At 35.3% G+C, this 13,242-nt stretch overlaps 1 protein-coding gene across 1 annotated transcript in view; it reads right to left on the bottom strand.

Moving 5' to 3' along the window:
- Nucleotides 1-13,242, bottom strand: part of LOC114324331 (tyrosine-protein phosphatase Lar) — a 574,734-nt gene that overhangs the window by 55,733 nt on the left and 505,759 nt on the right. Inside the window, exon 15 of the mRNA XM_028272137.2 lies at nt 3,667-4,128. Within this exon, the coding sequence (XP_028127938.1) occupies nt 3,667-4,128 (462 nt within the window). The remainder of the gene's footprint in view (nt 1-3,666; nt 4,129-13,242) is intronic.

The following is a 13,242-nucleotide window of genomic DNA, read 5'->3' as shown; positions in this document are numbered from 1 at the left end:
TTAAAATTCTGTAAAAGTGTAAAACCCCTTATTTTAATAAATAATGTTTAAAAATTCTAAATGGAAAGTATGTTTTTATTGTTAAAATAATAAATTTGATAAATAGTTTAGTTCAGTTAAAAAATTGAATTTGATTCACTTATACCGTTTTTGCACCAATACATTTTTTTCATATGGTTTAAGCACGGAAAAGTAAATACAAAAAATAAAGTTTCAAAACATTTTTATTAATAAATAGAATATTTTTGAAAGTACCAATACAATAGAAATATACTTACAACGAAATTTTCAAAAATAAAAAATTATTCGTAGTCAGAACTAATCACATCGTCTTTGTTTTCATTTTCTTCTGTAACTGGATCAACTGCACTCAGTCCCGGCTCCATTGCTTCTTCTGGTGTGTGAACCTTTTTTTATTTTATTTGTCGTCGTATCCTTATGTTTCATGGTTGTATAAAATGCATGGTACACTGGAGGTATATATAATCCAAAAGAGTTTGAAGATGAACTGATGTGAAGTTGCGTAAAAGTTTCATTAATAGAAAGCGATGGCCGTCCCTATAAAAAGGTACACCCACATAAACATTTTAAGAATGTACCTATAGATGTCATTCAAAACTGGCTTAAATTCAAATAAAAATAAGCCAGTTTTTGCATATCTAAAGTATGCGATATCTGTAAATTTAAGAGGTCTTCCTTCTGTGTCTTTTTTGGATCTTTTAAAAGCATATTAAGTCATCAAGCAAAAAAAAACATTTCCTTTGTCATGTTGTGAAGTAAAAATTGTTTGCAAGAACTTGCGATTACTTTTCTCCAGTGGTCGAGAATAAAAACGTAAGGATTTCTTTTTTTGTTTTTTTTTTCAATCAAGCCAAAATTCCTGTCACATTCCATATAAGTGTGACCTGGCTCAAGGAAATTGTGATGTATTTCTGATGTGGGTGGCTTTTACTAAAAACATGCAAAGGTAAGTAACTTGCAAATATTTTTCGTTTTTTAGCTTCTTTTTTTCAGGCGCTGATTTAGCGCAGTAGATCATGATTCTTTTTAGTTTTCTTGTTTTACTTGGCAGGACATGTGCAGATTTACTAGCACTGCTTGACTGACTGTTCAGATTCTTCTGAGGAATGCACTACATTATCGTCTTCTGGTCGATATTCTTTATCTTCTTCCGTTTCATAAAGATCTAACTCGGATTCATAGGCATCTAGAAAAAACAACGGGAACACCACCATAAAATTAAAGCTGAGATTATTCATTTTGATCTTACCCTTTTTGCTACTACTAGCCGTCTCCAAAAATACAAGGCAATAAATAGATTTCATTTTATATAACGTACATCAACAATTCTGCACACAAAAACCTTGTAAACACACAATTTCAATAAAAAACGAACTAGCTGCAACGAGTACGTTGAACAGTCTATTAGAAAATGTTGAGTGCAGAAACGGTACCAGTGATATTATACTGGTTTTGCTCCAACAACTATTCAGGAATCGTTAAGTAGGTTTTTCTACCAATTAAAAGATGGGACCAGGAGTAACTAAACACGCTTATCTCGTTTTTGCTCTAAAAGAACGCACACTCTAGTATTATTTTCTGCACTTAACTCAAAAAATGTAAAAATGTCAGTTACATCCTTTTTGCACTAACCCCTTCAATTGATCATCCAGGGGAAAATAGACAGTAAGCAATGGCTAGGCAGGAGAAGACACTCCTGCTGGCTACAAAAACCGGCGGAAGAGATTTGGGCTCACATCGGTCGAACTATTCAGAAGTGTCGTAAGCAAGATCCGAATTGCCATGTTAATAGCCAACGTTCGCAACGGACAAGACACTTGAAGAATAAGATGAATTATCTTTTGTTAAGTACATACCATATAATCTGCGACTATAAAAGATCAAAACTTGAGCATGTTTAATCACTTTAACTATCAACCCAATTGGGGCAAATTACCCAACTTTATATACATAATTTGATATAATTTATATCTCTGCATGTACCCAATTTGATACAACCTACTCTACTTTAGTCTGTATATAAATAATTTGGCATAGTTAGTACCCTTTCAGATGATATTCCTGGGGAAGTATGGAGAGCATTGGGAAAGACAGAAACAAGGTGGCTAGCAGGTTTATTTAATAGAATTATGGAAGTTGGATAAATGCCAGACGAACGGAGAAGCAGTATACTAGTACCTGTTTACAAAAACAAGGGATATATACAACAATGTACAAACTACAGGGCTATCAAACTGCTTAGCCACACCATGAAAATATGGGAAAGAGTAATTGATAGACGGATATGTGAAGAGACCGAAATATTCGAGGATCAATTTGGCTTTATGCAGGGCAGATCAACAACAGATGCAATTTTCATTATAAGGCAGTTGATGGAAAAATACAGGAGTAAAAAAACAAACGCTCATATGGTATTCACTGGGCACTCAATAAGAAGGGAGTCCCTGGTGAATATGTAAAGGTTGTGAGGGATATGTATGAGCGAGTAACGACTAGTGTTAGGACAGGTGTGGGAGAGACTGATAAATTTCATGTGAAAGTAGGATTGCACCAAGGCTCGGTGCTTAGTCCGTATTTATTCTCATTAGTTTTGGACCAGATAACAGCGAAACTACAGGGTAACATTCCATGGTGCTTAATGTATGCTGATGATGTCGTGTTAGTAGGAAATAGTGAGAGACTTAGAACAAAAACTGGAACAGTGGAGACAAGCTCTGGAGGAAAAAGGTTTAAAACTTAGTAGGACAAAAACAGAGTATTTGGAATGTTCATTTAAAGATGGAGCTACTACAAATAAATTGGTATCTTTGGATGGTGAAATGATTGTAAAAAGCAATAGTTTTAAGTACCTGGGATCGGTATTACAGAGTATGGAGAAATAGATGGAGATGCATGCAGTAGAATTAGGGCTGGGTGGATCAAGTGGAAGGAAGCGAGTGGTGTGCTGTGTGACAGGAAAATTCCAATGAAGTTGAAGGGGAAATTCTATAAAACAGCCATAAGACCGGCTATGATGTACGGAACTGAATGTTGGGCAGTGAAAAAGGAAGAGGAACAACGAATGCATGTGGCGGAAATGAGAATGCTTAGATGGATGAGTGGAGTGACAAAAAAGAATAAAAAATGAGTATATTAGGGGAAGTCTACGTGTGGCACCAATTAATGCCAAAATGAGAGAGCATAGGTTGAGAGATGGTTTGGTCATGTTTAACGTCGAGACGCTAATAACCCAATACGAAGAATTGCTGAAGTGCAGATTCCTGGAAGGAGTAGGAGGGGAAGACCAAAGAAGACGTGGAGGGAGACGATTAGGCAGGACATGTTGGTAAAGTGGATTAATATTGATATGACCCAAGATAGAATTGTATGGAGAAATGCAATTGGGGAAGCCGACCCCGCATAGGGATAAGGCAAAGAAAATGATGATGAGTTAGTACCCTTTCAGACCAAGACAGCGTTGTCCGCCACCGGCAGCAAAGCATTGTTTTAAATGAACGACTACAGTCGAGCTTGAATGTCTGGCTGATTTTAGTGGCACACCAATGCTTTGCTGCAATTGAACACAGGTGGCGGACACCGGTGTCAGACACCAGTGTCTTAGTCTGAAGGGGTACTATAGGTCTTAAGCATATGCAGTGGCCTTACCTGTCCTGCCTACTCCAGCCGAACAATGAACAACAATCGGCCCAGCATCCATGGGATTCAAAGCCCTAACTCGTCTCAAAAACTGCAAGAAAGGTGCCGGATGATCCGGTACTCCATGATCGGGCCAAGCCGTAAACTGCAGCTGCTTCAACTCCCTCCTCTCGCTATAACCTTCTTTGTGTATCTGGAAGGTCCTGATGCAGTACGTTGCCAATTCGTGGACTTCCGTTACTGTTACATTCATGCTGCCGTAGGTTTCGGTACCGCGCGTAGGCCAGTACTGATCGCATTTGATTCGTGTGCGTTCCTCGAGTTTAGTCATCATCACGATAGTTGCAGACTTCAGTTCCCAACACATTCGCCAGAAATCGGCGAAGGTTTCTGGAAGAGGACCCTGGGTGGCTACGTAGGCGTTGTGCTTTCTGTAACCATCGCAGTAGTTGGCGTTGATGTAGTCGGTACCTATAAAAAATATATTATGTTGTTATTATTCCTAAAAATGCAATTAATACATGGTTTTATACATGTAATAAAGTAATATATCAAATATAATTAAAACATTGATTGGGAGCCTATAACGAAAGCAAATGAAGTTAAATTTGATTATTTGGAAATATAGATATAGCAATAGTTGAAATGTATATTTATCATTTATTATTATTTATTAATAATCATTTTATTTATTATTGGTATTTATTATTGAATAACAAATGAAGAAATCCTGAGAAGAATTGGTACAGAACGACAACTGATGTGCACAATTAAACAGAGGAAAACGGCATACCTGGGGCACCTAATTAGAAATGAAAGATACCAGTTTCTGCAAACCTTAATTGAAGGAAAGATCGAAGGAAGCAGAGGAGTGGGCAGGAAGAAAATGTCATGGGCTCCGTAATGTCAAACAATGGACAGGACTAAAAAACATAGGAGACCTAATACATACTGCAAGGGATAGAGAAAAATGGTCAAACGTGATCGCGAACATCCATTAGTGGATTGCATAAGAAGAAGAGATTATTTATTTATTATACGGAAACACTCCATTAACAGACTAAATCACACTAAATACTTAGGTATATTAAAAAAATAAATTTTATCCTATTCGTACTTTCATGTAAATAATATAATGAACTTAACTACAAATCAACATTATTTTAATGTTAAATTAAAAATTAAGCAAAGCCTTAGATCTGTACACCTTAGATCGGAACACCAAAATAATCTCTTCCAAGGCTCAGAGGGGGCAAAGAGATTTGCCTCTCCATTGGACAATAATCCTGGTTGTAAATTCTTACATTAGAATTATAAGCGCAAAAATTTATGTTGCGCTCTTTCTATCATATATTTCTTTTGTGTTTGATACTATGGCGACCATATAACTGACGCTTCCTTTTCTTCCTTTCTTCCTCTCTTGACTCATATCAAGTTAATGCTGTTACAACGTACTGTGCAAGAGACATAATATTTTGATAAACATTAGAACGTTTCAACTATTGCACACAGAATAGAAATGATTATCATTTCTGATTTGATAAGTACATATATAGGTACATTTTTTTTGCAGTTTGATACTGACTGAGCTCCTGGGATAAATAATTCTCAACTTATAGTGGAACCAGAAAGCTAACATCAAAATAGAAAATGAGATATCAAAAGCAATAGAAATACGTAGAGGAGTACGACAGGGATGCATTTTGTCACCACTGCTATTTAATGTATATAGTGAAAGCATCTGTCAGGAACCCCTTTTGCAAGCAAATGAAGGAATCGTAATCAATGGAGAGGTTGTAAATAATATTCGATACGCGGACGACACTGTACTAGTTGCAAGAACAGTAGAAGAATTACAACGATTACTTACAAACATAAATATTGCTTGCAACAATTATGGCATAAACATTAATATCAAAAAAACCAAGTATATGGTCTTCAGTAAAATCATGACACAACCAGCACATATTAGTATAAACGGCATTCAAATTGAAAAAGTATCAAGTTACAAATAGTCGAGGAAATGAAGCTGGAAAAATGGCAAAACCTCGCAATTTTTTCGTCCACCATCGATTTGTACAAAAATTTGGGATTAGGCTCATTTCACCCTCTAGTTCATTTTCTATATTGAGCCGTTGTACGCTTTTGGTTTTTAAGGGTGAAAACCACCCCTAATTATAAAAAATTATAAAATACCATTTTAAACTTTAATATTGTCAACATTTGCTTCTTATTAGTTACATAATGATTGTTTTATGCTTTAAAATATAATATCATAATATTTCAACCCTTAAAACCACCCTTGTTGGAGCTCTATATAAAAAGTTTACTTATCCTAAAAGAATAATTTCGGCTTGCATCAATTTACATAAAAATTTGGGGTTAGGATCATCTTACCCTGTACTTTATATTCTATATCATGCTCAAGGGCGTTGATTATTTTTAGGGGTGCAAGCTACCCCTTATTGTCAAAAATTATATAAAAACATTGTAAACTTTAATATAGGTAAAATTTGGTTTTGATTGGTTAAATAATGATTGTTTTATGCCTTAGGATATAATATCATAATATTTGAACCCTTAAAAACCACCCTTAATAACATTGCAATTTTTATAAGTAAACAATTTAATAGATCTACACAGAAAAAAAAGTAGAATTAAAGAATTACAAAAACATTTATTTACACAAAAATACGAATTTACAAATATGTAAAAATACACATACAAATAGTTTTTTAGTCATCATCCAGTATACGAACCGGCTCTGTGGTATTATATACATTGAAAATGCTCTATAAGGGGACTATTCGAATTTTTAGAAAAAAAATTAGTTTTATAAACATAGCTCCTTCATTTTTGGCGATAAAAAGTTTTTTCAATAATGGATTGTAGGAATTTTGAAGAGTTATAAGACTGTGTAAATTAAATTCCGTGGGATCCCTCAATTTTTAATTGAGGTGGGTTTAAAGGGGATGTTTGCTCGTAAATATATGTTTTAAACAGCTATATCTCACTAATTATTCACTGTAATGAAAATCTATGCATAAGGAAATTTTAGTTATTAAAAAAGCTACAATCTAGTAGTGTATCAGTTTTTTTGTATCTCCAGTATTTTCGGAGATATTTTGAAGAAAATGATAAAAAAAGCAAAGTTGCAAAAAACCAATTTTTCATTAAACTCCAATTTTTCTAAAATTAGGCCTTTTAAATAGGTCAAACTTCTTGGGTATATTGATAATATAAATATAAAAGGAATTACAGAAAGGCGAAGACCAATTTTTAATTAAAAGGGTAGTTAGGGGGTTGTTTTCACTGTTTTTTTCGTACAGAAAAACAGGTACCGAATTTTTTTTGATAAGTTGCTCAATTTTTTGCTAGAAACTTTTTATTATTTTTTTTTTTGAAAGATCTTATTGTATGCTTGAAAAAACATTATCTAGGTTTTCCTGGAAAAATGCAAAGTTTTCCCGTTATTTGGCTTTGATTATTTCAAATTATGCTTTGACGAAAAAAGCTCACCTTTAACATGCCGTATCTCGGTTTGTATTGGTCGTAAAAATATTGTAGAAAAGCAGTTTCGTTTGTGTTACTTAAAATACAATTTTGGTATCCACAGTTTTTTTGATTAAATGCATATTTTTCGAGTTCTCAAAAAACCCTCTAAAAAAGTCGATTTTTCCGTCGTAAAACTGTTACTATCAACCACGAATAACTCGAAAAATATTAGTTTTACGAAGAAAATGCAAAAAACATTTTTTTCTTAGAATTACTTTTTACATTGATTTACATGGTTAAAATGTAATAAAAAATTCCCACCCCCGAAATGGGGTGGCTACTACCCCCCCGGTTTTAGCGTACAGCAGCATGATATAGAAAATGATCCTTGTACTATTCCCTGCCTTCTGTGAAAATTTCAAGTAAATCCATGCTGGACGAAAAAATTGCGAGTCAAAATGCTTCATTTCCTCGACTAAAATACTTGGGAACTTTAATAAATGAAACTGGAGACCAAAACAATGAAATAAAAAGACTTATCGAAATTGCCAGGGCCACCTTCATAAAGATGAGAAAAGTCTTCTGCAACAGAGATATAAGCATCCCTCTACGATTAAGAATGCTAAGAGGCTACGTATTTAACATGCTATTATACGGTGTAGAGGCCTGGATTCTCAAACAGAACAACATAAAAAATATTGAAAGTTTCGAGATGTGGTGCTACCGTCGAATGCTGAAGATAAGTTGGGTTGAAAGAATCACAAATCTTGAAGTAATACGAAGGATAGGAAGAGACCCAGAAATTTTGGTAACGATAAAACGAAGAAAACTCGAGTATTTGGGTCACCTGATGAGAGGTCATAAATACGCATTACTTCAAAATATAATGCAAGGAAAAATAGAAGGAAAACGGAATCCAGGCCGTAGAAGAATGTCATGGTTGCGGAATTTGAGAGAGTGGTTTAGCTGCACCACTAATGAACTTTTTAGGTCAGCTGTAAACAAAGTCAGAGTAGCCTTGATGATTTCCAATCTCCGATAGGAGTGGCACAAGAAGAAGAAGAAGAGCTGGGGTGATTTGATAACTGATAAAATGCTACAACAAATAACATGTAAAAGACTGAAAATGATTGTGAAATATTTACTTGTATTTTCAATACCTGTACTTCCTACAAAATTGGAAAGTTGCCCAAATTATTCTAATACCTAAAACACTACTTAATCCCCATTATAGAATAAATAAAATTAACAATCAATCAAACAGCTTAGTTTCAGACGTCCACAAAACCAATTGATTAAGTGTAGGTATATATTCGTGCAGTAGTAGCGACCTAGCAAATAAAAGATTCTTCTACTACGATAATAAAGGCATTAGTTTGCTACGTTTGTAGATTTCAGACTATCTTTGACAGAGTGTGGAATCCTGGTCTTTCTTTTAGGTTAAAGATAAACAGCTTCTTTATTTTTACCAAATTCTAAAATCACTATTAACTTTTTCAGGTTTTTTGCTACAGAGTCTGCAGCTTGGACAGCTCTTAACAGCCATAGTGTTCAGCATGTTCATCCAATATACACTTTTGGGACGGTGGCTTTTAGGATTCCCATGGCCAACTCTTTACCGAATTATTTCGAAGCTGATGCCAATCTGGCAAGTCCATCAGCTCTGTCATTGCCGTGTTATTCCCCGGTAACTTGGAACCCATATTAAACATACTATAGTCTTCCAAGTTCTTGTTTTAGGGCCTCTAAGAGCCCCATGACCGCGTAGCTATTTGTGCATATATTGATACGCTTCACTTCTAAAGCTCTTATGTTAATTTCTCTTGCCCACTGCAAGATTACATAAATCTCTACCTGAAATACAGAGATATACGCTATGGCCATGTACAAAGAATGGAGAAACATTTACTCCCAAAGCTGATAATGGAATGACAACCCCCGGAAAGAAGGAAAAGGGGCAGACTGAAAACTACCTGGAAAAGTGGAATCCAAAGCCATGTCTGAGAGAGAGCTACGACCAGGAGATTGGACATATCGACGCGACTGGAAATGGGAACAGGAAGGCGCAGGACACTATAAACCGGTGTTTTCTCCTAGTGGAGTAGGAATGTTTACATTTTCACCACTACATATTAGTCCTCTATCTGACCCTTTAGGAGCTTTAGACCTGTCTATGTAGCAGGTATAACCCGGCGTTCTGGAAATGTTCACTGGAAAAAACCGTACAGTATCTGGGTACCACATGGTCAGAAAGTACATTCAATTCGGTATCCCTCACAAAAATCCATAAATGGACAACCCTTTAACCAAAACAACTTCCCTTCTGGAACAAACAACAGTTTAACTGCACCTGCAACTACTCAGGACAATGAATGGCAAACAGTGAACTACAAAAAAAGGCAAATAAGCCCTGAAGATAACAGGAACGCTAAAAGACAAACCAAAATAAAAGATTATTGGTTGTCTAAACCTAGCACCAGCACCAGCAATATATATAACAATCTCCAAGAAGAAGATGAGGATAAAATAGACCAATCTAAAACAGAAACGGAAAAAACAGAACCCAAACCACCACCGATATTTGTATCCGGTGTCGAAGATATGAATCTCTTAAATAAACTTCTTATTGAAATTGCTAAAGATCAGTACACCTTAAAAGCCCTGGGTGAAAGTCAAGTAAGAATCCAACCAACTTCGAGTGAAGCATATACTACTACAGTGAAAGCATTGGACACTAAAAAAAACAGAGTATCATACATACCAGTCTAAACAAAGCAAGCCCTTTAGAATAGTAGTAAAAAATATTCATTATTCAACAAATCCTGCCGATATTAAACGGGACATAGAAGCTCTTGGACATGAAGTTCTAAATCTATGGAATGTTAAACAAAACATAACAAAAAAACCATTGCCCATGTTCTTTGTCAATCTAAAAATTAAAGAAAATAATAAAGACATCTATAATGTCAAGAAACTAGGACACTCGATAGTTACAATTGAAGCCCCTTATGCTAGAAGAGTTATTCCACAGTGCACCAAATGTCAGAGATTCGGTCATACAAAAAACTTTTGCGATAGAGAATCCAGATGTGTAAAATGCACAGGGTCACATCACACTTCAGAATGTACCAGGAAAATAAAAGATGAAAATGTGACATGTGTAAATTGTGGAGAACAGCATCCCGCAAATTACAGAGGGTGTATTATACATAAGCAACTTCAAGAGAAAATGCATCCAAAACTTAGAGAACGAAATGGACAAACATCTAAAGGAAACAGGGCTACAACAAGGAATGACATATGCACAGGTAACCAATCAAAATAATCAACAAGAAGGTAACATTATGTACCAACAAAATAGTATAAGTCAACCTAATGATATCTCTGACCTAAAAGCAATGATGAGAGATCTCATTACGCAAATGGGAACAATAATGAATCTTATCACCGCTCTTGTCTCAAATAGGTCATAATGGTTCAAACACTAAAAATAGCATTATGGAATGCAAACGGCTTAAACCAGCATACTCATGAACTCAAAAGTTTCATAACCAACAATGAAATAGATGTCATGCTAGTTACTGAAACTCATTTCACAAATAAAAGTCACCTAGCCCTAGTTAACTACAAAATTTACTTTACCAACCATCCAGATGGGACTGCACATGGAGGCACAGCAATACTAATAAGAAACTCAGTCAAACATCACGAACTGGAAAGATTTACAGAAAATCACCTACAAGCCACTACCATTGCAATAGAAGGAGTTACTGGAATCACCAAAATATCTGCTGTATACTGCCCTCCCAAGCACAACAATAAAAGAGACAACTATGAGATTTTCTTCAAAACGCTTGGAAACAAATTTATAGCGGGTGGAGATTACAACGCTAAAAACACAGTATGGGGTGCGAGAGTTACAACTACTAAGGGTCGTGAACTACTAACTGCAATGCAGTGCAATAATCTAAACTACCTGTCAACAGGAGAACCCACATATTGGCCTTCGGACCCTTATAAAATACCAGACCTTCTTGATTTCTATATCACAAAAGGAATTGACAGTAAACTAGTCACAGCAAGATCCAGCTTAGACATGTCTTCGGATCACACTCCAGTCCTTATGAACATGTACTCCGATATAACTCAGAATCCAAATCCACCCGCTCTAAGCAATAAAAAGACCAATTGGGATACTTTTCAAGAAGTATTAGATGAAGCAATAAATTTAAAAATACCATTAAAAACACCTGCAGATATTGAATGGGCGATAACTAACCTCATAAAAAATATACAGAAAGCTTCATGGGCAGCAACTCCAAACTACAAACAGTCAACAAGAAAAGAATCCTGCCCTCCAACTATAAAAGAAAATATTTCAGAGAAAAGAAGGCTAAGAAGAAATTGGCAACAAAACAGAACAGTGAGCAATAAAAATAAATTTAATAAAGCAGCAAGGGAACTAAAAAAAATATTACTTGAAGTAAAAAATGATTCTATACAAAGATACTTAGAAGAGCTTACACCAACAGAAGCCACCGACTACTCACTATGGAAAACCACAAGGAAACTAAAAAGTCCTCAGACACCAATACCACCAGTAAGAAAAAGCAATGGCAAATGGGCAAGAAATAACATAGAGAAGGCAGATGCCTTTGGTGGCTATCTCTCACAAGTCTTTCAACCAAACAGCTTGGAATCAACACCTGAAGAATTGGAGGAAATAAATAGAGTACTAAATGAACCTTACCAAATGGAGCTGCCCATACCGAAATTTAAGTACAATGAAGTTAAGGATGTAATAATGACAGAAATTAATCCTAAAAAAGCTCCTGGTTATGATCTGATAACGGGTAGGATACTACAAAAATTAACAAAGAAAGGAGTAACGGCAATATTACAAATTTTTAATGCAATAATAAGATTAAATTATTTTCCGCAACAACTGAAAATGGCAGTTATAATTATGATCCCAAAACCAGGAAAAAAACTAGAGGAATTAACATCATATAGGCCAATAAGTTTACTGCCTGTGCTTTCCAAAGTGCTGGAAAAATTAATAATGAAAAGCATCAAGCCAATACTAGATAGCAAAAATCTCATACCAGAACATCAGTTTGGGTTTAGACAAGAACATGGAACCATAGAGCAAGTCCATAGACTAGTAAAACATATCAGCAACGACTTTGAAAATAAACGATATTGCTCAGCAGCGTTTCTTGACATAAGCCAAGCGTTCGATAAAGTCTGGCACAAAGGTCTACTCTATAAACTAAAAAACCTATTGCCTCATCCGTATTATGAACTTCTAAATTCTTACTTATCTGACAGATTCTTTTCAGTTAAATACCATTCAGAATATTCAGAATTACACCAAATAAAATCAGGAGTACCGCAAGGTAGCGTGTTAGGACCAATGCTGTACCAGCTTTTTACTGCAGATCTACCAACTTCAAGAACTACAATAACAGCAACCTTCGCAGATGACACTGCAATACTCGCCTCACATCATGATCCAGTAACTGCCTCAAGAAACTTACAAGCCAGCCTTAATAATATCCAGGCATAGTTAGAAAAATGGAAAATTCGAGTTAATGAGACCAAATCAACCCATGTTACCTTTACACTAAGAAGAGGTATATGTCCAGCAGTGTTATTAAATAATCAAATGATTACTCAGAGAAATGAAGTCAAATATTTAGGTTTACATCTTGACAGAAGATTAACATGGAGAACACATATATTTACAAAACGAAAACAATTGGGTCTCAAACTAAGACAACTTTACTGGCTTATTGGCAGAAAATCACAATTAAATCTCACAAATAAGCTCTTAATATATAAAGCCGTACTGAAGCCAATATGGACGTATGGAATTCAATTATGGGGTTCTGCTAGTAATTCAAACCTAGAAATCCTACAAAGGTTCCAGAACAAAGTTCTTCGAATTATAGTCAGTGCTCCGTGGTATGTTTCGAACAACATAATAGAAAAAGACCTACAAGTTCAATCCGTAAAAACTGAAGTCACAAAGTACAGTGAAAAATACAAAAACAAAACTAGTGCTCACTCTAATCACTTAGTGCGCGA

The sequence above is a fragment of the Diabrotica virgifera genome, chromosome 5 (assembly GCF_917563875.1).
Source record: "Diabrotica virgifera virgifera chromosome 5, PGI_DIABVI_V3a".
Taxonomy (NCBI): domain Eukaryota; kingdom Metazoa; phylum Arthropoda; class Insecta; order Coleoptera; family Chrysomelidae; genus Diabrotica; species Diabrotica virgifera.
This window is presented reverse-complemented; position numbering and strand designations above follow the sequence as displayed.